We start from the raw sequence: 26788 nt of genomic DNA, 5'->3' as shown, positions 1-26788 counted from the left end.
TGGGAAAAAATTACAGACCTGGATCTCAGACTCGGGATGTTTCAAAATCATTATGGGAGTCTTTGGGAAAAAATTACAGACCTGGATCTCGGACTCGGGATGTTTCAAAATCTTTATGGGAGTCTTTTCCCGTGATTCCCTACAACTCTCAATTTTCAATTTGAGGCTCCTGAAAATTAAGTGACAAGACTCCGCTTCCCATTAGACTGTTTTCAGCTTTTAACAAGCTGTCTAATGCTGAGTTTAATAAAGGTTTTCCTTTAAAACTTGTTTGTATTAAAGTCTCTTGTACACCACATGTTTAGAAATTGTCTACAGCTTGCTACAGTAGATTTCACTGCTCAGGTGAACTTGATAAAATTTAAAAATCCAACATGAACTTTGTTTGAAACTCACTTCAATGGATGATGCACAACAGTAGTTTAATATTGCTTCAAATTGGTAAAGTTGTTTCTACAAGTTGTGTACACCCATTCTGTCTCCCTATATTTCTGCTGGGCACATCCGTTGGGTAGCTTTTCACATGTGCACAAGAAATTTTCAGTTCACTGAAATGAAGATGCGACCTCAGTCAGCTGGATTATTTCTCGGGGAATGTGCAATACTAAAACATTGCTCTTTGTTAGAAAAATATCTACAATTTCTGCACTTCAAATAAAATAACTTCTTTTTTTTTTTTCTTTTTTTTTTCCCCACCTGCTTCAAATTGTCTTTATTGGCACATGTTATCCAGAGGTTCAACTCCTAATGGAGTAAATAATTTAGAGTATTTAATTGTAAATGGAGATAAACAAGCTCAAATGGCGTATTAGTCTGGGACTAGCTTAAGTCTTGTTTTGTTAAACAGACAATGATTTTATAGTGCACCTATATTTCTGACTTTTCTCGTTTAGAAAACTCAAGTCTGCAGTCTTCAGTGACTCCAAACACTGATTATTCCAGAGCTGCATGGATTCTGAGGTGCTTGCCATATACTGAACTAAACCATTAATGTATAGGTAATGAGTTGTATTTTATTAAAACCTGCATGATGTTGCTGATTATTCCGAAAGTAGTGCTGCTATCTAGTCGCAGAGTTCCCAGTAAAAATGGGAATATTGTGAAAGATCTGCCCTCGACTGGATCAACCATAACAGCAGGATCGTGAGGTAAAATGGTGAATTCACAAAAAAACAACTCTGAAATCTGCTTATTGGGCTGCTCTTTACCCTGCATCCCATTTTCATGTACCACAGGTAGCTCCACACTTCTGCTGCACCAAGCAGCAGCTGGGTGACCTGCTGATGAAGCTAAGACTTTTGAGGCTAACGTACAAACCGGATTCCAAAAAAGTTGGGACACTAAACAAATTGTGAATAAAAACTGAATGCAATGATGTGAAGATGGCAAATGTCAATATTTTATTCGTAATATAACATAGATGACGGATCAAAAGTTTAATCTGAGTAAATAACATTTTAAAGGAAAAATGTGTTGATTCAAAATTTGACAGTGTCAACAAATCCCAAAAAAGTTGGGACAAGTAGCAATAAGTGGCTGGAAAAAGGAAATTGAGTATATAACAGAACAGCTGGAAGACCAATTGACACTAATTAGCTCGTAAATTTGAACATATTACACCCATTCTCCATAACCTCCATTGGCTTCCTGTCACTTACAGAATTCAGTACAAAATTGCTCTCATCACCCATCAGTGTTTATACGGAAATTCACCAGATTATCTGAAGGACCTTCTTGCTCCATATTTATCCACCCGGTCCCTACGATCACAGAACAGTAATCTCCTCCACCTTCCACGAACTAAGTTAAGAACCATGGGAGATCGAGCATTCTGTGTGGCTGCCTCCCACCTCTGGAACTCCCTCCCTGAATATCTGAGAGCTCCACAATCATTGACTGACTTTAAAAAAGGCTTAAGACTTTTCTTTTTAAGCAAGCCTATTCTGCCTCCACATGATTGTATCATTGATTTTAGTTGATTGTATCATTGATTTTAGTGGATTTTATCACAGATTTTAGTTGATTTTATCATTGATTTTAGTTGCACTCTGTAGCACTTTGAGATTTTTGTTAATGAAAAGTGCGTTACAAATTAAATTCATTATTATTATTATCAATTGACGACATGATTGAGTACAAAAAGAGCTGCTCAGAGTGTTTGTGTCTCTCAGAAGCCAAGATGGTAAGAGGATCACCAATTCCACCATTGTTGCGCAGAAAGAGTGCAGCAATACCAGAATGGTGTTACCCAGCATAAAATAGCAAAGACTATTAAGTTATCATTAACCGTGCATAACATCAAAAGATTCAGAGAATCTAGAACAATCGCTGTGCACAAGGGTCAAGGCCGTAAAACTCTACTGGATGCTCATGATCTCCGGGCCCTTAAACATCACTGCACCTCAAACAGGAATGCCACTATCAAGGAAATAACAGAATGGGCTCAGGAATACTTCCAGAAAGCATTGTCAGTGAACACAACCCACCGTGCCATCCGCCGTTGCCAGCTGAAACTCTACAGTGCAAAGAGGAAGCCATTTCTAGGCAAGCTCCACAAGCTCAGATGTTTGCACTGGGCCAGGGGTCATTTAAAATGGAGTGTGGCAAAATGGAAGACTGTTCTGTGGTCAGATGAGTCACGATTTTGAAGTTCTTTATGGAACACTGGGACGCCATGTCATCCGAACCAGAGAGGACAAGGATAGCCCAAGTTGTTATCGACGCTCCGTTCAGAAGCCTGCATCACTGATGGTATGGGGTTGCATGAGCGCTTGTGGCATGGGCAGCTTGCATGTCTGGAAAGGCACCATTAATGCAGAGAACTATGTTCAGGTTCTAGAACAACATATGCTCCCATCTAGACATCATCTCTTTCAGGGAAGACCCTGCATTTTTCAACACGATAATGCCAGACCACATTCTGCAGCAATCACAACATCATGGCTACGTAGGAGAAGGATCCGGGTACTGAAATGGCCAGCCTGCAGTCCAGATCTTTCATCTATAGAGAACATTTGGCGCATCATAAAGAGGAAGGTGCGACAAAGAAGGCCCAAGACGATTGAACAGTTAGAGGCCTGTATTAGACATGAATGGGAGAGCATTCCTATTTCTAAACTTGATAAACTGGTCTCCTCTGTCCCCAGACGTCTGTTGAGTGTTGTAAGAAGAAGGGGGGATGCCACACAGTGGTAAAAATGGACTTGTCCCAACTTTTTGGGGATTTGTTGACGCCATGAAATTTGGAAACAACAGATTTTTCCCTTAAAATGATACATTCTCTCAGTTTAAACTTTTGATCTGTGATTTGTGTTCTATTCTGAATAAAACATTAGATGTTGGCACCTCCACATTATTGCATTCAGTTTTTATTCACAATTTGTTTAGTGTCCCAACTTTTTTGGAATCCAGTTTGTAACCTGTTGGAATGTCACATCAGATGAAAACAAAATGGCGAGAGGTGGAGGAGCTGCTCTGTCGAGGCAGGGAAATGGAACATCACAAAAAGCCTGGCAACAATATGCAAAGTGGGGTGTGTTTGTGTTTTAAAACAGCTGCATTTATCTGGATTAATAAACAAAATGTCACAAATTATAGTTATAGAACACAATCCAGATTGAAAATTTGATTCCTTCACGGTTTGTTTTTCGCAGATTTGCTCTATCGTTGTTTTTCATAGTAAGACTGGACATGACACAGTTGGCTGATTGGATGAGCCATAGATTGTTTATTTAAAGTAAATTATTTAAAATGATTTAGCACCTGTGTGCAGCCCACAAGTGCAAGCTCCCTCCTGCATTTCTCCTGCTGCATTGGATTTGTGAAGGATTAAACCCCTTTGCTGCCCAGATGCACCAATCGACTTTTGTCTTCCAACTTAAAATTCAAAGTATGTCACATCGTAAAATCATCATCACAAAATATAAAAGTGCTAAAAGTTATTGTAAATTATTTTAGAACTACTATGTTCAGTTGTTGCAGTGTAATTGATCCAGAAGTATCGTATTTTCCGGCGTGTAAGTCAGTTTTTTGCAGATTGTCAATCCTGCGACTTATACGCCAAAGCGACTTATATGCGTTTGTTTTTCATATTCATAACCATTTTTGACTGACACTTTAAATTTCGAAGAACTGCAACAGCGAGTCCTCCCGTGCGCGCTCGCTTCTCTCAGTTGGTGCAGGCGGAGGAATGCTGGAGAGCTAGTGGCTCTGGCTGTGATGGATGGATGAATAGATGGATGGCGCCATGCCGCCCAGGTGAAATAAAGCTGTTTTGACAATTAAATAAATGCATAATAAATGTGACTTATACACTGAAGTGACTTACATGTATTTTTCTCTTCATGATGCTTTTTTTTTGGACTGATGCAACTTCTACTCCTTCTGGTAAAGCATGTCATTGAGGGGATTTCTAAACCATTTACATATATTAGTAACTTGTCATTTCAAACGGGTTCATTCCCAAGTAAAATGAAAATAGCTAAAATATTGCCGTTATACAAAAATGGGAACAAACATCTCTTCACTATCTATCGACCTGTCTCTCTTCTGCCACAGTTCTCTAAAATATTATAAAAATTATTTAATAAAAGATTGGAAACATTTTAGATAAACATAAATTAATCAGTGAAAGTCAGTACGGCTTCAGATCAGGAAGATCAACAATGCAAGCCATTTTAGAAACTGTAGAGGAGATAACTACTGCGATGGATAACAAGAAAAATGCTATTGGGGTGTTTTTGGACATCAAGAAATCATTTGACACAGTCAATTATGATTTATTACTAAAAAAAACTTGAACACTATGGGATAAGGGGAGTAGCACTGGACTGGGTTCAAAATTATTTGAAAGGCAGACAGCAGTATGTGAAGCTGGGAGATGTTTGTTCTGGATGTTTGAGCATTGTTTGTGGGGTTCCTCAGGGGTCAGTCCTGGGTCCCAAACTGTTTATAATTTATGTAAATGATCTATGTACTGCACCTGAAATAATGAAAAGTATATGCTGATGATACAAATATTTTTTGTGTTGGAGATGACATGGAACAACTGTTAAAGGATGTAACTAATGAATTGAATAGCCTTAAAATGTGGTTTGATGAAAATAAGCTGTCCTTGAACCTAAACAAAACAAAAATAATGTTATTTGGGAACTGTCAATCACATAAAGAAATTCAAATACAAATTGAGTGAAAATTGAGAGTTCATGAAAACAAATTTCTTGGTGTCATTGTTGATGATAAACTCAAGTGGAAACCACACATCAAATACGTTCAAAGTAAAGTCTCAAGAAATAACGCCCTCTTAAACAAAGCCAAGTTGGTCATAGAACAAAAAGCATTACATGTACTCTACTGTTCACTAATCTTACCTTATTTAAGCTATTGTGCAGAAATCTGGGGCAATAATTACAAAACTACACTACAGGCATTAACAATACTAGAAAAAAGTGCAACAAGAATAATCCATAAGGTGGGACATTTAGAAAGCACTAACATACTATTTGTAAAATCTAATTTATTAAAGTTCATTGACATAGTGAAAGTACAGACAGCTCTAATTCTTTACAAAGCAAAAAATAAACAATTACCAGAAAACATTCAAAACCTGTTTAAAATTAAGGAGCAAATTTATACGTTAAGGGGGGAATCACAGTTTAAAATATGCAAAATTAGAACTATTAGACAAAACTTTTGTGTATCAGTAAGTGGAGTCAAACTGTGGAATAATTTGAATATTGAACTTAAACAATGTCCAAACATAACACTGGTCAAATTATCATATAAACTTATGATTATTGCTGGATATAATATATATAGTAATATTATTCATTTATTGTTGTTGTTGTTTTTTGTTATTTGTTATTGATGCTTTTGTTTTTGGTGAAGTTAAAGGAATAATAATTGTTCATCTACTATAGTTAACTTAAATAGATACTATATTGATGGATAAATATGGGATTAGTTGTTATATTTATGGATTATACATGTAATGAATGTAAGATTATGTAAGCGGTTAAGGAGTGGGAATTTTGATAAGTTTATACTTCTACCCACTCCTTTGAATATGTAAAGCAAAAAGTTTTGACATTATGCTTCATGCTATATATATTTTTTTTCTTTTTACATATTCAAAAAATAATGAACTTAAACTAAAATACTCCGGAGCGACTTATACGGCGGAAAATATGATACATTTCTGTGCCATGTTGCTGCTGCTGAAGGGTTAACCCTTTGATGTCCTGCTGCACTTCTCTTCACTACAATTTAAATTTAAATACTGTAACATTTTAAATAAACAATTCATGCTGTATGGATTGTTTATTTAAAATATTACAGTATTTAAATTAAAAACATTTAAGGAGGGAGATTGGGAGTAATAGGTGATGAGTGTGATTACAGCCTGGCAGTTTACTGTACTTGAACTTGGACTACTGTATCCCTACTTCACGTTTTTTCACTTTTTTTTTTTTTTGGGGGGGGGGGGGGGGGGGGGGGCTGGTTACGAACCCCCCATGATAAACGAGGGACTACTGTATATGTCAGGCAGCTGTGACTGAGCAGCACTGAATATGTTGAAAATGTGTATACATTTATTTTGCTTTGTTCCACTTATTAACATGATAAAATATTGGAATGGTTCACTGAGGGTAACAGATATTCTTGCATGCTTTTGTTTAGTTCAGTTCAATTCAGTTAATTTCTATAGTGCCAAGTCAAAACATAAGTTATCTGAGGGCACTGAACAAAAACATTCACATACATAAAAAATGCCGTTTAGTAAAGTTATCTGGGGAAAGAAGGAAGCCAGCAGATTGCTTTGAGTCTTCATTCCGTTGCAGGTTCCCATCCTGAGCTAGCACAAAGGCAACTGTGGGAAGGAAAAACTCCCTCGCGATAGGAAGAAACTTCCAGCAGAAACGGGCTCAGGACAAGTGGCCATCTGCTTCGACTGGCTGTGTTTGAGAGTTGCCCCTGAAGTCAAGAGCCTCCGTTTCAGACTCTTGTGCTCTGGAGAGTGAGTGGAAAGTTTTCACAACAAAAAAACTGAAAATAACCTAAAAAAAAGTCTGGGTCTCCAGTCCATCACAGGAACAACAACCATTCACTCTCTCACTCTCATCTAGAGACAATTTAGAGTTACCATTCAGCCTAACATGCATGTTTTCGGTATGTGGTAGGAAACCGGAGTACCAGGAGAAAACACGCATGCACGGAGAGAACATGCAAACTCTACCCAGAAAGGTCCCGGGTCGGGATTGAACCAACAACCTTCTTGCTGAGAGGCAACAGCTCTACCAATGAGCCACGTGTGTCGCATCTGTTGGTGATTGTAAATATCTAAAATGCTTCTTCAAACACATGGACAGTAACACCTAAACTTCAAAATACTGTATGTCAGTTTGATGTTTTGGAGATTTTGTTCAGTGTTAATACTGCCCCCTGGTGATCTTAGTATATTAAAAATAAACTGTTTATATATATATATATATATATATATAATTTAATATAAATATTACTATTACTATTATTACTATTATTATTATTACTGGGTATTATGAAGTGATTGATTACACATAACTGCAGTTACTGAAAGGCTGATCCAGCAGTCAGAACTGATTTTCCTGAAAATAAAAAACAAAGGCAGATCAGATCAGTAGGCAGAAGTCAGTTTTCGTTTGGATTTTAATAAAAACTTGATTGTTGATCCAAATATATTAATTTTACTTGCATTATTACAATTTTTTTTCATACTTCACACTAGATACTAAAGAAATATCAATATTTCTCTGCCTTTAAAACCCGCACTAAAAAATAAAAATGTGTATGATGGAGATGTGAAAGGTCACAGATGTTTTTCACTTACTGAAGTCAAATGTTATAAGTCATGTTACCATGTGTGTGTGTTAAAAAGTTGCTTTTGTCTGGATCAGATCAGAGTGCTGCAGAAGCATGGAGCCTTGCACCTCAAAAGTCAAACCTAAGCAAGAGGCTGCAGCAGTCGTCTGACCTTGTCTTTGTCTGATAACATTTATAAAAAGATGCTCTTTTAGGCTCTCGGTGAGCAGACTTAGGACGGAGCGTCATGTAAACATCTTGATGCTTGTATTTCAACACTGCTCCATCTAGCAAGATTAAACCTGGGATTAAGAAAATTATCTACTTCTCCTGTGTGGCATATTTATTTAATGAGCTATGGAAAGGATAATATTGAATTAACCTAACAACGTATGTGTACCTTAAGTAGTTATATTTAAAAAGTGTTTTGATTACATCTACACTGCTTTTCCATTGTGCACCTGTTGCTCAACAAGATCCAAATAAATATATTCAGATTCAATTACATAAAGCACTTTTCTTTCTGTTTTTTTTTTTCTTTTATTAAGCAGCAAAATTTCTGCAGTTTTATTCGAGTGGCAAAAAAAAATCTCACTGCCTTTCCTGATGGCTCTGCTCAGATCTTCTACTTACGTTGAATTTGTTGTGAACAAAATTTGATCTAGTGACATTTTTCTGTTCACTTTTACAGGAAGAACAAAAGACCACACAGATGTAATAAACCAGGCCTTTCTAGGACAATGCACAGCATATAGTGTACTGAGGATGTACCAGTCCTTATCGCCATGGTTACAGTTATCCCTCAGGCCTGCTGGCTCTCGTTGTCATGGTCACTGAACAAAATGGCAGCGTTAATGACAATGATGCTTCCTGTCAGACAGTCGAGCTGTGTTTGGGTCTGATGGCAGGGCGGCTTGTTACCAACGACACTTTATAGTAAATGCAATACATTGGATGTTTTTAAACTATTTTATGTGTGAGTTTTTGTAAAAGCTGATATATGGGCTCCACTTTAGGCATGTATGTGTGCGTTTACATGCTGCAGGTTGGTACTGAGCCGATCAGGTTGGACTGACGCGGGTGCCAGAACTTGCCAACAGAACCGAGGCATTCTCTTCCATCTTTTATTCCTGTCCCTGAACAAAAAGGTTGGGGGTACAAATCCTGGGGAATAAAAGAAGTGTTTGTGTCCTTCATGGCATTAGGCCAACAGGCAAAGTTTAGTGGGTACTTGATGTACTCTGGTAAAACCCAGGAAATGTTTTCTCTTTCCATCTCTTCAGACAGTAATATTAAAACACAAGTATTTTTAGTGTTTTAACTACTACTAATAAAACTGAACTTTTATTATTTAATGCCTGACAAAGAGATTGTCTAAATAATGTTCCTATTGTAAAGCATCTGGTTCAAGATCAGCTTTAAAGGAGGAACTGTTCGTGCTGGCAGCAACGATCAGGATCATCCTGGTTATTCAACTTCACCAATTCTTCATGAAACCCACCCGATCCAGATTTAAGCTCGCCTCCACCTTCGGCTGCTGCTCCAAAGTTTTTACAAGATGGTGCTGATGAGCACAACTAACGGAAAGCTTTAATTCATAATGTCTTACAGACTGTGAAATACGAACCCAGTGACTTATGTAGGGAGTTGAATATATAGTCTTCATCTTATCTAACACTATATTTCTTATTCAAACCTTGACGTACGTTTAGGTTTTGAGTTGTACTCGCGTTTAATTGGATTTGCCTGATCTAATTAGGAGGAGCAGGAAGACTTCCTAATCCTATTGGCTTGGACAGATGGTCAGTCAGTTTCCATCTCCATCTACCAGTGTTCAGAAAGGGTCTTGTTTCCTGTCTTAAAGTAGTGGAAATGCATGTAATCAAAAAATACTATTCTTTACCCCATAGGTATATTTACACACAAATGAAATATTTTACTTATCCCGATGCATGCTCAATAATCCAGGTAGATAAATCTAGCAAGATTGTCAGGTCCTCTAGACGGATTCTTCTTCGTTGAAACTAATCGTCGTTTATTTTGCAGCTCCTCAAACTGAAGTAGTTTTTTGGACAAAACATTTCAACAATGAAGAATCCGTCCAGAGGACCCGACTCAACCTTGTTCTAACATTTTACTTATTTGGGATTTTAAAAGGTGATGCAGTTTCTCCATTAGTGCATTTTCCTCTGGGTTTCTTCATTCAAACTACAACTTATTGAGAATTGATCTTATATTCTTTCACCCTGTTAAAAGCCACTTTCCAGCTCACATTCCTTAGAATGATGAAAACAGCTTCAGAGACAAATAGTTACAATGTTTTATTAGTCTTTTTTGCTTCTTTCAAAGTAAGTAAATATAAAATTATTCAGAAATCTTCAAAACACCTCCTAGACATTTTAACAATGACAGGATTTAAGTTGTTTTTTGTTTTTTTTACATGCTTACCTACTTTAGACAATAAACCTAAATTTCTACATATGGCTCATCGGTACAATTGACAACTTTATTAATTTATTTCACAAAGATGAAATATACACAACATGTTAAGACTACAATAATCATTGTTAAATTTCTCCTCTTGACCAATATTTGCTTGGATGAAATTTGCAGTAGTATGATAGTACAAAAAAAAAAAAAAAAAACATCCAAAACTGTTGCCATAGATCCCGCTCTGGCGTCAGGGGCAGGACGTCTCTTTGAAGCGTGGTGAAGGGATGAGGGCATCCAGCCTGCGCTAGCAGTTGTCCTGCCTTCAGCACAGACGTTCATAAACATCACCTCACAGCCCAGAGAGAGGCCCACCTCAAACCTAGACAGCATGGAGTAAATTCATAAGCTTGCACGTCTCCCCTGTTCACACTTTCAGCGCTCATGTGAACTGTACTCTACTTACATGGAGGGGCTTTCAGCTCCAGCCAGGAATTAAAAAGTTGGGTTAGGAGTGGGGGTGTGGTCTTGTGTTCATGTGAACGTTCATCTTCATCTCGTTGTCGAGGATTTGCACAAGCTGTTGCATGGAGGGCAGGTGACCAGACTCCAGTTTCGACCACACTGGTACATCTAAGTGAAAGGAAATAAAACGCTGTTATTCTACAAGATTTTAGTCTTACAAATCTAATGGTGCCTTTTTTCCAACAGATTGCCCGAAACATTACACACTGGAGTTTGTGCCCAATCCAACTAATTTTCCTAACTCAGGTAATGCTGTGTGGAAAAAAAAAATAATAATAAAAAGCTCACCATTTAATGTGATTTCAAATGCTCCTGTTGACATTAACTGGTTTTCGATCATATTGCTGAAAAAGAACACCATCATGCAGGCATATATCTGAAAAAATAAAATCAGTACAGAATTAAAATTGTAAACAAAATTTTACAACACCTTGTGATTCTCAGTTATTTCACTCTGAAAAATTATCAACAGATGAGAAAGCTGCAGTGCACATTAGCAGCGTTAAGAGGCAATAAATAAACATGCAAACCCAGTGGTCCATTAGACTGCAGCTAATGCAGAGTAGCAAAAAATAAGTGGCACAAAAGGAAACACGACACTGTTATACTTATGGGGGAAAAATAGAAATTGTTTCTGTGCATTAACTAATTTCCTGTAAAATTAGAGATTTTTATTTCTCTACACCATAAAACAAAGTGTCAGTTTAGTCCACATTTACTTCATGCTTCTACAAAGAAACAGCAAGTGTTTGTGAATTAAATTAGTACTTGTTACTCCACTTGGTTTGACAGCGGACTAACCTAAAGCACTATTTAAAAAGAGCTGTAAACTTCTAAAACATGTATTTGCATACTTGCAATTTTTACCTGAAGAAAACATGTCACAGCTACAATAGTCTACTTGTCATACAGTTCTATCGTTTCAGCATACTTCCTTTCTGGACAATGCATTGTTCTCAGGATTGGGCTGTTCTACATGTGGTAAGGATTTAATCTGCCACAAAAAGCTCTGTCCCTGTTAGGTGATGAGATTAGAAAGCAGGCCCTGATACAAATACAAATTTATTTTCTTTTTCCAACTTTAGATTTTTAACTGAAGCAAAGAATTTTGTAAATATTGTCCATGTGGTTTCCACATGTAAACTTTAATAGTAGCCAAACACTACAAATATACCAGACATTTTTAGTTTGTTTTTAAATCAAACTTAGCTTTCTGTTAAAAATGCTACAATAAACATTGTTTATTATACATACACAAATGTTGTTCCTGCAGAGTATTTGGCAGAACTAAAGCTCTGGGGACAAATAATCCAAGCAAAACAATGCTCTATAAACACACTGGGAAGCCTCAGAATAAGCATCTAATGAAATCCTTTGGGCTTTAGCTTGTTAGCTGTGAGTGAAACTCAGTTCAACAGAGACTAGTCGTCTCTACTTTTATATTCAACCCATGAGACATTGGAGATAGTCTTAGAACTTTAGTCACGCAAAACCTCCACGACATCATTAAGAATGCAGTAAGAAATCTCCTAAAGTCTTAACTTGTTACTAAACTCCAGGAACCCTTACCTTGTTTTCCTGGCCCCACTGCCAGATCCCAGGGGCTTGCATACCAAAGAAGACAAATGGGTCCCTGCCGATTATAATCAGCCCAATCACCAACAGTTTGAACATAGACAGGAAGGAGGCGATGTGTCTGAGGAAACAAATCACAAACTCATCAGAAACAGAAATCCTAGATATGAAATCACAAAGCTGACATTACAAGCTGGTGCAAAGAGAATAACCTTCACATCAATATGAAGAAGACAAAGGAGATGATCGTGGACTTCAGAAGGAACAAACACACCTACACCCCCCTGAAAACAAGAGGATCTGTGGTGGAAGTGGTCTCCAGCTACAAGTACTTGGGTGTACACATGAATGACAACCTCAGCTGGGACAACAACACCACCAGCCTGATCAAAAAAGCTCATCAGAGACTCTACTTCCTCAGGCGGCTGAGACGAGCTGGTCTGGGAAGCTCAGTCCTCACCTCCTTCTACAGGTGTGCAGTGGAGAGCATCTTGTGCTCGAGCATCAACGTGTGGCATGGAGGCTGCACAGCTGCAGAAAGAAAAGCGTTGCAGAGAGTGGTGAAGGCTGCACAGAAGTCTGTCAAGAGTCAGTCTCCCCACCATCACAGACATCTACACTTCTAGATGCAGGAAGAGGGCCACCTGCATCATGAAGGACCCCACCCACCCAGCACACACACACACTTTTTACTCCGCTCCCCTCAGGAAGGAGGTTGAGGAGCTTTAAGTGCAGAACCACTAGACTGAGGAACAGCTTCTATCCTGAGGCTGTTACTCATGAATCTCTAACCAGGATAATCGCTGTGAAAAAATTACATCATATTGCTGCTGACCGGTTTCATGTTGATGTGTTCATGCGTGCTCATTTGCTCACACAGACTCATGCTCATGCTTGGCGTAATACTTTTATGCTACTAGTGATTAGTGTATTATTTAGTTGATGTTTTTCTTAGTTCATATCTTAGATCTTATCACTGTTTTTCTTTTACATTTTATTGTTGGATGTAACAGGGACCCTGTGTACATAATTTCGTTCCACCACATGTACCACATGAGGTGCGAATGACAAATAAAGAACCATGAATCCTTGAATAACCAAAATGTGTCATTATAAATACCCAAGTGCTTTCCCTAAAAAACTGGCTTTTCCCATCAGACAACGGGGAAGAGTATCTTAGCTGTACCAAGGACTTCTCAACAAATCTCAGCGGTCACTGCTGGAATCTGGTAAAGCCACTTTCTAGCCTGATGGTCATAGCCCAGAGTTTGGTCAATGTTGATGAAAATTCAAAAGCACCTTCTTTCTATGAAGTCCATGCTCAATAATCCAGGTATACAATCCAACAATTTCAGTCAGGTCATCTGGACAGTTTCTTTTTTTGTGCTGAAACGTTTTGCCTTCGATCCAGAAGGCTTCATCAGTCAAGGAAACACACAACAAAACTGATTCTTCCCCCAACAGCTTACTCAAAGTGGAACAAACCAGTTTTGTTTGTTTCAACCAGTTTGACACGACTGTCAATAAGGAAGAGGGCCGGCAATGGAGGAGGAAGCGTACCAAAAAGACCATCTTATCACAAGCAGACAAAATATGTGACAAAATATCAAGATTTTGAAGTTGAGAAAAAGTTTGAACCTCTTGTTAATTCATTTGAGCTAAGATGAAAAGAGTTGCTCAAACTGAGGTGGAGATTAAAAAAACAACAACCGCACACTTAATGATTTATCTGTGGTCTGAAATGACTTGAGAAATCACACAAATGTCAGTCAGTTGGGGGCAAAAAGCGCTTTTTTTTTTTTTTTTTACACAAGTAATGTTAAACCCGTTCTCATTTTATAAGTGTCTGGCTAACATTCTTAGTCATCATACTGCAACCAGTCATGATTTAACATTTTAAATTAAAGGCAAAACTTGCTCTGAAAAGTAACTTAATGAATAAAGCAAACAAAAAAAAAAAATCACTACTTATGCCACAGGTCCAAAAATTCAGAAAAAAATAGTAAAATATCACAAAACAGAAAGTAACTTCTACATTAACCATTTTATTACGTATCTTGTACCTTTGACACAGATTTTAAGAGTAGCAGAAATTCAGCATGCACAACTTCCATTTGCAAATCCAAGGTCAGTTTTCACAAAGCTTTAGCAGTACCAAACACAAGGCATTTGTTTTAGAAGAATTATTTATTCTTTCTTACCGATAAATGGGTACAGGAAGATAATTCTCCCCTTCAATGCGGATGTCTGGGTACCGCTGGTACAAGGCCTGCGTGTACTCCTCAAACACCCGCTTGTACCCTCAGGAAATGCTGGGAGGAAAAACAATCATAATGTGAAGTTTAAAATACAAACATTAGCATTAGCAGCAACACCACAAAGATCAGCAGTTCAAAACAAATCAGTTTTTGAGTAGGTCATTTGTTTTTTCTTTTTAAGAAGAACATATTACTTTTTTCCCCTTTATATAAATATTTTACCATATTATGTTACATATGGGGGGAGTGGTGGCGCAGAGGTTAGAGAAGGTGGGCCTGTGATCGGAAGATTGCCGGTACAAGCCCCGGTAACGACAAGATCAAAAATGAGGGTGGGGTAGGTGAAGTACCCACACCTGCCCCCACCCTCATTCGCCCCACCCTGGGCCCATGAGCAAGGCTCTTAACCCCCATCTGCTCCTTAAACAGGTCTCTCTTGAAAATGAGTTCTTGTGGCTCAATGAGACTACCTGGATAAATAAAGGCTAAAAATATAATGTATATATTTATTTATTGAGTGGTAATATAAAGTCTTTAAAAATACAAGAGTATAAAAAATGCTCAATAATCCAGGTATACAATCCAACAATTTTCAGTCAGGTCATCTGGACAGTTTCTTTTTTTTGCAGCAACGGTTCACCTTCCATCCAGACGGCTTCATCAATCAAGGAAACACACAACACAAAACTGATTCTTCCCCCAAACAGCTGGTGCCAAAAACACCATCTTAGCACCAACATAACTGGTTTGTTCCACTTTGGAGTAAGCTGTTTGGGGGAAGAATCAGTTTTGTGTTGCGTTTCCTTGACTGATGAAGCCTTCTGGATGGAAGGTGAAAGGTTTCAGCAAAAAAAAGAAACTGTCCAGGTGACCTGACTGATAATTGTTGGACAAGAGTATACACTTTGTCTGGGTCACGTTTCTGACAGTTATAAATTAACATTTTCATGAATCATTTAGGCAGCACGGTGGCACAACTGGTAGAGCTGCTTCCTCTCAGCGAGCAGGTCCTTGGTTCAAACCCCGGTCCAGGGGCCTTTCTGGGTGGTTTGCATGTTCTTTCCGTGCATGCGTGGGTTTTCTCCGGGTGCTCCGGTTTCCTCCCACAGACCAAAAACATGCATGTTAGGCTGACTGGTAACTCTAAATTGTCCCTAGGTGTGCGTGAGAAAGTGAATGGTTGTTTGTCTCCATGTGGCCCTGTGATGGACTTGCGACCCATCCAGGGTGTACCCCGCCCCGCCCCTCGCACAGTGATTGCTGGACATGGGCACCGGCGATCCCCGTGACCCAAAATGGAATAAACGGGTAAAGATAATGGATGGATGAAGTTAGAAAGCAGTTTAAAACCTACAAAACAGATTTATTTTTCTAAAGCTTGTGGCAATTTCTAACAAGGTGGAGAAAGGCCTTCTGGACAGAAATTTCTTAGTTGAAACGTTTCGTCTTCTATCTAAAAGATCTTTTTGATAAAAGATTGGATCTTTTGGTCGTTTCAACAAAGACGACAATCCAGAGGACCTGACTCAACCTTGTTAGATTTATCTACTCGGATTATTGAGCAAGCTTCAGGACATTGTGTCACTTTCTTTCCTCGTGTCATAACTTTCATAAAATCGAACTGTACTTTACTTGTTCTTTTGTCTAACGTGGGTCTCTGTGTCATCAAAAGGCGTCAGACATAACTATATTTACAATGTAAAGGGTTTCCTGGTCTTGTTTTATCTTGTCATCGAGCATAACCAGGGTAATAGTTTTGCGTAAACGTGAACTTACTAGTTAATAATTTGTTAGGTAGAGGCCAACTCAACAACCAAGCTCAAAACATAAAAATAGTTTTATGTTGCATAAATACATTACGGACGGAATTTAGTGTTTACATTACACAAGAAACTAAGGGATCCGTGAAGGGTTTACCGTTCACGTTTTACTGCGGAAGTGAGGCCATGAAGCTTCGAAGACTGCAAAAACAAGTGTAAATATTGTTTTATACGTTTTCATTGTGCCTTTGAAAATTATAGATTCTGTTCACAATAAACATTACTCCCGTGTTACCAATAAACCAAAATTCTGATTTTCGGCCTACGACGTTGATAGCAAGTGAGTTAGCAAGATTGCTAGCTATGCCGCGACATGTTTTCTTTTGACGCTCATTTAGCTTACCAGATTTGAAACTTAAGAAGAGGTCCTGTAGCAAACTGCATTTTCATCTTTTTCACGCCACTACTGTCACCAGTCGTGGCGCAACACAGTGAAAAAAGGCCCAAGGCGAGGAGCGACAACCGTAACCTGTACATGACACGCCGATTTCCTCTGCTCTTGCCGTCAGAACTAAGGTGGTGCTTAATCTGGTTGGCCCCGCCTTCAGTTCTTCTTCTGCGTTTTATTGGCGGATTGGAAGACTAACACGTTTACCGCCACCTACTGGACAAAAATGTACAGAGAGAAACAACCAGACATGAGAAGAACTGCTCATCACCGGTAATTCTTAGTATTTTGATAGGAAAAAAAACCTTTATATATATATATATATATATGTTAATCATGTGCATTTAGCATATAGTATTACCTTGAAATACTTATTCCAATTCATCCAGCTTGCATTGTTATATTCTACCATGTTCTTGTTTACGATCCCTTTTGGACCTTATAAATATTACTTTTTCGCTTTTTGGTACTTTATTTTTGTACCCTTATCTGCACGCTTTAGTATTTGTTTGTTTGTTCTTTGTCTTTTTAGCGAATCAAATCGGTTCTTCTCACCGTGAGCATTTCATTGCACTGTTAATCTTGTATATGACAAACACAACTTGAACTTGGATGGATGGGTTGGCCCTTTCTTGTAGTGTTTAAAACTTGTGACAAAGAAAAACTGTATTATTTAATTTGCTTTACCATATCTATATATTTTTTTGTCCTTTTACATGCATCTTTATTCACAACTTATAAATTGAATACATTCATATTTTCTTCTTCGTTTTAAATATACCCTCTTTTTCCGTTTTAAAATATGTTCTTTAAAACCAATACCAAAATAAAAATAAACTTGTCCTACCAATCACCAAGAAACAATTGTGAGCACCAAAAAAAAAGTTAAACTATTTCAATATTTGCATCTTAAGAGACAAAAAATAAATAAATAAATGCATAAGTCACACACACGTACACAAAAGATTTTTTAGTTTTTCTAAGCTATACACAAGATTTATTTAAAGAAAGTCAACTTTATTGAAGCACGAAACATAAAAAACGCTTTTAGACAAACAAACAATAAAAGTTTAAAATGAGAGTTTCTGGGTGTTCATTCTCAGCCTCAGTGTTTCATCCTCGCCTTGCGCTCTTGGGCCATTTTTGACTGGAGCTCCAAAAGTGTGTCTGGATGTCAAACAAAAGAAAATGTAAACATCCATAAATATTTTGGCTAATTTAAATCTACAGACTATTTAGGTAAATTTACAAAGTTAAAAGGGTATTGAGTATATTAAAAAAAAATTAAAAGATGTGCTATGGTCTAGTGTTGAAGTCCGAATAAAATAATGAACAAAAATTTAACACCACAATCCAAAAAGGCTATCGGTAAATTTATTACAGCAGACACCTAAAACTGAGTTATGGATGATACAAACCCATCAACTTCTGAGAATAGGTCATCAAGTCAGGAAGTCCTTCCTCAATATTAAATGTGATTTGGTCCATCTTCTCTGCCAGCTGGCTTGCCCTCTGAGAAGCAAAAGTTAAATTGTTAAGGATTTAAATAAAAGGGTTAGAAACTATACTGTAAAGAAACAAATAGAAAAATTACCTTAAGTTCTGTGTAAACCTTTTCTTCCAACTCTGTTACCTCAGAAATGACATCAAGCACACTGGTGTTTCCAACACTTTCCTGCACCACACAAAATCACATTTTAAATACACACACACACGATATGATCTCTTGAAATGTTACGCGAGCTTACCTCTTCTGAGGAACTGTTAATTTCCTCTTTTTCTTTAAGTGCTCCAGTGGTTTTGGAGTTGCCATTCAACTCTTTCACTCTGCCAAAGAACAAAAGAGGTTTTAAACTAACCAAATATGCACTACAGTACATTTTACAAAAGCATTTATTTTTTTCTAAAAACAATGATTAAATTTCTATGAAGCTCAAACATTAAATATGCACCTGTCTGCGTAACGTAGTGTGTTCATGGTGTATTCACAAGAAGCCATGCCTGGAGACACCATGGCAATCTGAATAAAAAAAGTAAAAGTACATATTAATTTTAAAATGATAATATGTAAACACAGTTGAGAAGCATCCAGGTCATTTGATACAGTGGAACCAGATCAAGAAACTTTAAAAAGCAATGTTTTAATCAACAGTTCACAGTAGCACAGTCGAGTTGTCGCCTCTTAGCAAGGTCGCAGAATCCCCTCCCGGTCTGGTGCACGTCTGGGTGGAGTTTGCATGCTCTCCTTGTGTACACATTTGTTCTCTCTGGGAACGCTAGTTTCCTCCCACAGACCAAATCTATGCAAGTTAAGTTAATTGGTAACTAAACTGTCACAAGGTGTACGACAGAGTGTGAATGATCGTCTCGATGTGGCCCTGTGAGGGACTTGCCACCTGTCCAGGGTCTACCCCACTTTTCATACAGTGACTCCTGAACATAGGCACCAGATTCTCTGCAACCCAGAAAGAAAACGCAGGTAAAGAAAATGGATGCGCAAGTTTGTCAGTGAACGTACCATGCATGTCTTGGACTTTTCTCCAATGAAAGAATCCCTGAGCACTTTGGTTAAAGTGCTCATTCGGAAAGGAATGTGATCACTGTTCCTTCCCAGAGAACGGATACACTCCTAAAGAAGACGGAGCAGACATGTAGATCAGTGGTAAACATTATTTAAGGGGCTGAGAAATGTACAATATATAGTACAAACACATATATGTGTAGTAGTGTTTGTAGGCACTACTAGTAGTCGCTCCAGTCTCCACATGAGGTAGCCAAGCTTTACCTTGAGAGCCAGTAGGCTCCGGTTGATCTCTGCGGTCTCAACCAAAGTGCTGCGGTCATTGCTGCTGACGTCTGTGCCACGCTCATTGCCAGCCAGATCAACCAATGAAAATTTGCCGTAAAGTGTGGCGGCGCGGTCATTGCGCCGGAGTCCAATCTGGAGGACAGCATGAGAGCGTGACGAGTTGGCATTGGCAGAAGTCTGGCCTGACGTTCTGAAAAGAACAGGAAAATATTTTTTTTTAAATGAGGTTAAATTCTTTACAAAAGCACATTTAAAAATGACCATTTGACCAGAATTTTACACTGAAAATGAACTGCACAGAAACAGAAGGCAGCACAAATATTGATATGGAATAATTAGTTTCTAAACTTATTGAAATGACCCATTACTGAGCTTATTGTATGAACTGCACAATCTGATTTAATTTGGTCTGGCTTACTGAAAAAGAAGAAAAAAAAAAGAATAAATAAACAGTAAAAAGAGAGGGAGAGTGCTTGCTTCAAGTGAATTTGATCAGTTGTTCCTTGGACTTGGTTTCAAAGTTTGACTTTGGACTTGGACTGCTTTTTACTATGTTCAGTTTTGACTATTTCGTGATTAATTTTTATTTTTTTCGTGTGCATTTGTTACAATAATGAACTGTGATTCAGATATAAAAGTTCTTGCAAATAAACTTAAGCACCCATGCACACACCTCAGTGCTGTTATCCACCTTAGTCCTGGGGGCTCTACTGTAGAAATGATTATGGGTACAACTTCCTGTCAGACACTGGAAGTAGCAGTAAGCATTGGTCAACTATGGTAGCAGAGCATGGACTGCAGTTTGAAAGTTCTTTGCATTCAGTTTAGCAGATAAAACGCCATTTTTTGTTTTGTTTACATTCATTTTTAACAACTATAAAGTTTACTAAAATAGCCTTGCGGAGTTCAGGTACCTGTTCTGTTCGCAGCCGCACGAACAACGAGACCGAACTAAATCAGTGGCAACAACTAGGTTTTGAACACGGACCCAAAACAAAAAGAAGAAAAAAAAAGTGTTCCTGTGAAAAGCTGTAGTTTCTGTCTCAGATGAGGAATTAAGAAGAATGTGGCTAAAAAATGTGAACTTGAAGAGACCACCCAAAACGCTGTACGTGTGCTCATTTCACTTTGTTGACAAACGGCCGACGAAGGAAAACCTGCATCCTACTTTGTGGCTGGACTACAATAAACCACCGGAGAAGAGACGCCGGATCCTTAGAAGAAGGACTGAAAACAATGTGACAAGAATATCGAGTATGATTTCAGTGAATGAAGGACACAGCATTAGTATTTGTTTGTCTCCGGTATTACTATTTTCTCTGCAATTAACCCAAGCTCAGTGATGGAGGACTTTAAGGCTTTGGCTGGACTCTGTGTCTGATTTAAGGCAAATAAGATTGTGTCCCAGCTCTTAACTAAATGCGGCCGACCTTATTACTGTGTAGATACCAGAGCTTTTCAGGTTGTTCATTGCTTCACCGTCAGAAGCAAAAATTCAATGAAATAGCTGAACTGAACATGCTAGTAGATGTAATCTGCAGCCACTTCTTTAGGTCATCCTCCCATCCCTTGTCCGCAGCAGTATGATTATATTGTCTTGTATGAGCTTTGACAGGTGGTGTTCCCACATGTTTAAATCCACAATGTTCAGAGAAACTACCGTACATTAGCTCGTACTGTTCGCACATAAACAAATGCTGGTTCTGGTCTGCGCCGGAAGTCATGCCCATAATTTGTGCAAGGCAGCATGGGGGCCAGGAATAAGGTGGATAGTCCAAGTACTGAACAAAAAAATAAAAACATCAGCAAAAAATGCAACTAAAACACCCCCCAAAATTTGAAAAACCTTGCTAAACCCTGCATAACTACTGATCAAAACCACCTTAAAAAGACAAGAACTAGCTGTTTGTAAGCAAAGACGCAAAGAAATGAACTGGTTTAAACCTTTTGTAGAGTAATGCATGTCATAAGAAAACCAAATCTAATCTAAATCTAGAAAAGCCATTTCTCTACCTGCATGCACTGCCAATCTGTAGCATCTTGATGACGTCTTCTGCTGTGGACACACAGACCTCCTCGAGCCCCACCACCTGAACCTGCTGTCGGTCATCCTCCAAAACACGGAGCTTGGCCTTCTTGTTGAGCAGGTCGTACACCTGAGTCCAAAAGTAGATTTTACAACATGGCCTATTTCAACAAACTGACGTTCTCTACAAAAATGTACTCCAGGTGAAAAGATGCTTCTTACCTTGCCATTGTAAATCTCAAAGAAGCTGACATAGACGGACAAATCCAGATGAGCATATTTTCTGTGCGTGAGGTAGGTGAAAACATCTTGGGCTAAACGGGAAGACGGGATACCACAAAGATTAGTTCACACAGTGGCCAGTTATTTGCATTCTACATAGTCTATAGTTTAAAAAGTCAATGTTCATTTGAACAAAGCCAAAACAAAAATTGTAATAAATTCCAATGTAAGCATCTGAATTTTCTAATCCAACCTGCAAAGGCATAAATTCCTGTGGCACTGTTCTGGTGCCTTCCTGTGAAACCACCTCCCATTGTCTGTTAACAATAAATAAATGTTGTTTATTTAAATCTAGAAAAAAAAAGTTTCAAGACATTCAGGCCTGTAAAGTCAGCAGATACTTACATGGGTCTTACCACTTCCTGTCTGGCCATAAGCAAAACAAGTTGCCATACCACCTTCAAAAATGGACTTCACCAAGGGCTGAGCACTGAACCTAAAACCACACAAATAAAAATCCAACAGATCAGACATGCTTCACAACAAAAGTACAACTGGAGATTTATATTTTCAGTGATGAATACTCTGAAGGTTTGATGAACATGTGTACATCACTTAGTTTCTGGGAAACAAGATTGAATCCCTTCATGATCATGAGTTTTTAAAAACTGTAATCCTCCAATAAAAAAACGTGATGCTTTTGAATTTAAGCATAATTTAAAAGAAACAATCTAATTGCTTAAATAAATATAAAGAAATCTGAGTAATTACTTGTAGACCAGTTCATTGGTGCTGTTTTCATCAAAGGAGTAGTCAAAGTGGAAGACTTGGTTGTCCAAGTACTTGGTAAGGTCCACCTTATGTTTTGGCTCATGGACCAATAAGGTACCGTTTCCAGGTACGGACACCACATCTATCTCCTTCTTCGTATTCTCTGAAAAGCACAAAACAGACAAGACTTTATATTTTATACATAATTTAGTTCATTACAATCATGTATTCGTAGCCTACCAAGTCTGTTTAGAGGCCGTTTGCGAACGCACACACAGATCTTCTGTGGTTCAGTCTGAGAGGGAAGGAAAAGCAAATCAAAGTGTTCACTCTGTATGCAGGTTTTAGTCAAGAGGCTTCATACATGGAACATGGTTCCTGTGTACAAACTCACCAGGTCCGTTGTTGATAGTGGACAAATTTCCAAAGTCTCTCTGTAATCTTGGATCATCTCAAAGAACTTCTGGTTTGGTCTAGATGCTTCTGAGAACTAAAGAAAAACGGTAAAAAAAAATAAAAAAAAAACATTGCTTGAGAGAGTTTTGCAGATTGTACAGTGGTTTGAAAATATAAATAATAAAATATTAATATTTATAACCTTTCCCTTCTTGTTTGTCAAGTCAAAGGACTTCACATTAGACAGCCTTTTGTTGCTTTTGTTCATTTCCTGAGCAGCCATCGATTTCCTTCTGCCTGAAACAGTTAGAATAAGCAAGTTTAAAAAATTTACTAAATCAAAACATGAAGTTCCAACACCTTGCCTAAACTTTTTGGGGGGTTATTTTAATATCAGAGTAGGAATGACTACCAACCTTTGGCTAAAGGCGGAGGAGGCATGAGCTCAGCTTCACTTTCCTTTCTGGCATCATGAACTGATGATGGCAGAGATGGTCCTGCTCTAGTGCCATTTTCTCTGCGCTGACGGTTAGAAAGTGCTACAGAAGGAAGAAAAACAAAATTTATAAAATTGATTTAGTTAAATTACTAAAATGAGAAGTCACTGAAGGTGATTTTAACGTACAAGACATGAAAATCCTAATTTCTTTACTGTGAATATGAACAATACCATGCGCAAAAGCCTCAGTTCTTGCTCAGCAGTAACAGTTTGCTCCACTCGGTATGGAAAATGTTCAACATTTTTCTCTTTAAATAAAGTCTTTAAAAATGTTTTTCGCCAACCGGAGCTTGTCGGGAGCGACGATGGATCAAAATCAGACTGAACGGTCTCGGGATTTCCTGAAGACGACATCACACTTGAACCAGGTGCTTGAACGGGTCCCGAGGCTTGGAACAAGCAAGTCTGCCGAGACCGAGTGGAAACTAAAAGCAAGCAAAATATTAAAATAGAAATTATAAAAAGGAAAACTGATAAAGACTTATAGCTTTCAAATTAATAAGTGGCCATAGCAAAATGCTCATCTTTCTACCATTTAAGGATGCATTAAATCTTTTTAGAAGCCTCCGTGGCAATATTTTAGTGATTTGTGTGGATACAGTTTATATGCCCTTTGCACAGCACCATCACAACTGTGTTGTCCAAAGTAGTGGTTGTGATCATCAGTGACTTTGGATCAACTGAGATATTAGACAAATATGCATGCAGAGAATATCCTGATACATGCTCAATAATCCAGGTAGAAAAATCCAAAAAAGTTCAATCTGGTCCTCTGGACATGCATGCAGAGAATTTCCCTACACCCAAACGTTTTGATTTGCACCCCAGTGACACTATGAGAGTGATAAAATCCACACTAAGCAGATTTAAGTCCATGAGAAATGTGATTGTTCACTTTCTTCAGAGAAAGGAATATGCCAACCTGACTCTTGAACCATTGGGCTTGCCAGAGTAGCAGCTTTGGAACCAAACAAGATGTTAGGAAACAGCTACTGAACATGTTCATCTCAAAATAAAAAAAAGATCACTTTTTTATTTTATACATACAGGCAGACAGAGCAGGAATCCTGGATGAGCGCAATCGACCCTCATATCTCTGCAGAAGAAGGAAGAGACGTTTGTTTCATCCAATATGAATTTAGTTTTCAGTAGTTGTGATATCGATTACCCCACTATGTAAATCCTGCATATAAGGAAAGTTGAGAAAAATGTTTACCAATCAATTGATTCATGCTTAAAATAATTTTAAGGCCATGAAGAAACAAAATATTTAACATTTTTACAAACTTCCTTTGATGTTCAGCTTAAACAATATATAATTTGAACCTAACCATCTTAAAAAATAAAATGTTAAGAGTAACACTTACTGTTTCTAGAATATCAGCTGGTGTCTCAGCCGTCTCCGATATCTTGTTGGTAAAAGATTTTACAAGCTCAAAAAGGCCTGAATTTAGACTGAAGAGATCGCTCACTTCCACCTACAAACACAAAACAACTTTCTTTTGTAATAAACTTTTTTTTTTTTTTTTACATTTTAAGCAGCTCTACGTTTCAACTAAAGCTGGACACATGTTGACAAAAATCATCTGAAAATTAAAGGCCTGTCATTGCCTTGAAGAAATGCATATTGCCCATCACCTCTTTATGTCAGTTTTATATTAAGATCTTATGAGAAAGAACTAAATTAAAGCCGTTATGTAACCGACATTATGAACAATCTCATGCAATATCGTAAGATCGCACATAAATGTTAGCGCGTGTTGAGGATGACTCAAATACAACCACACGAGTGAAGTTCAGCATCTGTAGAACTGGCTGAATAACGTCCATTTTTATTTGGGTCAAGGTAAATTAGCTGTGGCAGCCACCTTGAACTGGGTTGACTCCAACTGTTGATGCGTTTCAGCTGCACAGCCAATTAATACAGAGACTTGCTCAAATCTGCTCAGTGGTTCTTGAAATATTCTGTTTATACACACAGTTGACTCTAATCGTTGATGCCACGTTTTAAATCAAAGATGATGAGCTCATAGTCGGTGTTGTCAATGACTCACAGCTACTACCAGAGCTGAATATTTGAAAAACAAACAGCAGAGTTAAATATATTTTAGAGTTCCTTAGCTGCGGGGCTTATCTTTCATTGGGTTGACAATAAAAGTTAATCAGTTGTACGATTACTTTTTTTAAAACTTCATGTATATTCATCCACTGGTTTATGGGATATTTTTTGCCAACAATACAGACAAATAAACACATCGAAAAACAAATGCAATAAAACTGCTTATTTCAATTTTAGTGGGTGTGTTTTAGAGCCATTTGTCTTGGGTGTTCAAGTTGTTTGTGTAAAAATTAAAACATGTGTTAAAACAGAATATGTACAATTTATTATGAATTCCTCAACCTAGATTCTCTAAGAAGTTAAGCATGCCTCGACTGGCTGGTGTCCAAGTCTAGAGGCAAAACTTAGATATGGTTTTACTAAAGATGGCCAGGTAGACTTAACAGTCATCTAGTGATTATTATAGTAATTAATTTCCATTTTTCCAGTGAATAAATTCCTGACCTCCTTTCCTCGGCATGCATTTCTCTCCAACCACTCCACCATCACTGTAGACTTGTTTTCATCAACGGACTTCACAGTCGACGAGTGGACTCGACCTGGTTGACACACAAAACAAATCAGTATCAAGTCAAGCTGGTGATGTCCATTTATTATTTGGAAGAAAATAAGTTAAAAACACGTATAACCTCACCATCACTGCGGCTGATCTGAACCTTCATTCCAACAAGTTTCGACAGGTTACCGTTCATGTTAGCTTACTGTGTTTGTCGCTACCGGATGGAATAAAAAAATGAATAAGCAGTAAGCAGTGTCGCCGACAAAAATAAGCCCCAAATCATTAACAAACACGGAAAAAAATGTTTGCCTGTCTTTTTGTGTTGTCCTTCTTTCGCTAACTTGTACCGGTACTTGGAACAACACAACCGTAAGTTTAAACTTGCGTCGCTTGTAGCTTTCTAACAATCTGATTGGTTCTTTTCAAAGATTTTCTTCTTCTTCTGTTGTTGAGCTGAAGGGCAGCACCTCTTCCTGCGCCACCTGCTGGATTAATTAGGAATGGTCTTCACGATCTGAAAACATTTCGGTAAAAAAACGGGATTTTTTTAGAAGTCGAGGGGCTTCTATTAAGCCATGTTTATAAATTAGGTTTATAAGCAGTTGTATTTATTTT

At 37.9% G+C, this 26788-nt stretch overlaps 2 protein-coding genes across 2 annotated transcripts; both read right to left on the bottom strand.

The window, feature by feature from the left end:
• Positions 1-10220: 10220 nt before the first annotated feature.
• Positions 10221-16947, bottom strand: selenot1a (selenoprotein T, 1a). The gene is made up of 6 exons (XM_037682250.1): positions 16788-16947; positions 14568-14678; positions 12361-12487; positions 11080-11167; positions 10733-10899; positions 10221-10648 (listed from the first exon to the last, which is right to left on the bottom strand). The coding sequence occupies exons 1-5, from the start codon at positions 16919-16921 to the stop codon at positions 10775-10777; spliced, it is 585 nt and encodes a 194-aa protein (XP_037538178.1). The 5' UTR covers positions 16922-16947; the 3' UTR covers positions 10221-10648; positions 10733-10774.
• Positions 16948-17919: 972 nt separating this feature from the next.
• kif2c (kinesin family member 2C) lies at positions 17920-26388 on the bottom strand. The gene is made up of 22 exons (XM_037682265.1): positions 26309-26388; positions 26119-26213; positions 24923-25033; positions 24603-24651; positions 24478-24513; positions 23840-23980; positions 23473-23595; positions 23259-23353; positions 23055-23150; positions 22901-22955; positions 22661-22823; positions 22295-22385; positions 22143-22206; positions 21890-21981; positions 21655-21797; positions 19618-19831; positions 19351-19461; positions 18785-18852; positions 18581-18659; positions 18427-18507; positions 18251-18344; positions 17920-17999 (listed from the first exon to the last, which is right to left on the bottom strand). The coding sequence occupies exons 1-22, from the start codon at positions 26364-26366 to the stop codon at positions 17938-17940; spliced, it is 2121 nt and encodes a 706-aa protein (XP_037538193.1). The 5' UTR covers positions 26367-26388; the 3' UTR covers positions 17920-17937.
• Between the last annotated feature and the right edge of the window lie 400 nt (positions 26389-26788).

Source organism: Nematolebias whitei, chromosome 9 (genome assembly GCF_014905685.2).
Source record: "Nematolebias whitei isolate Nwh7 chromosome 9, NemWhi1, whole genome shotgun sequence".
NCBI classification, from domain to species: Eukaryota; Metazoa; Chordata; class Actinopteri; order Cyprinodontiformes; family Rivulidae; genus Nematolebias; species Nematolebias whitei.
The sequence above is the reverse complement of the archived record's forward strand: the minus strand, read 5'-3'. Positions and strand labels throughout refer to the sequence as shown.

Excerpts from the sequence above, each read along its gene's own strand:
- kif2c (XM_037682265.1), bottom strand. The coding sequence starts at position 26,366 with ATGAACGGTAACCTGTCGAAACTTGTTGGAATGAAGGTTCAGATCAGC. Across the intron at positions 23,354-23,472 it reads TCCTCCGCCTTTAGCCAAAG|GCAGAAGGAAATCGATGGCT; the intron begins GTTGGTAGTCAT and ends TAACTGTTTCAG. Across the intron at positions 22,956-23,054 it reads CACTATCAACAACGGACCTG|ACTGAACCACAGAAGATCTG; the intron begins GTGAGTTTGTAC and ends CTTCCCTCTCAG.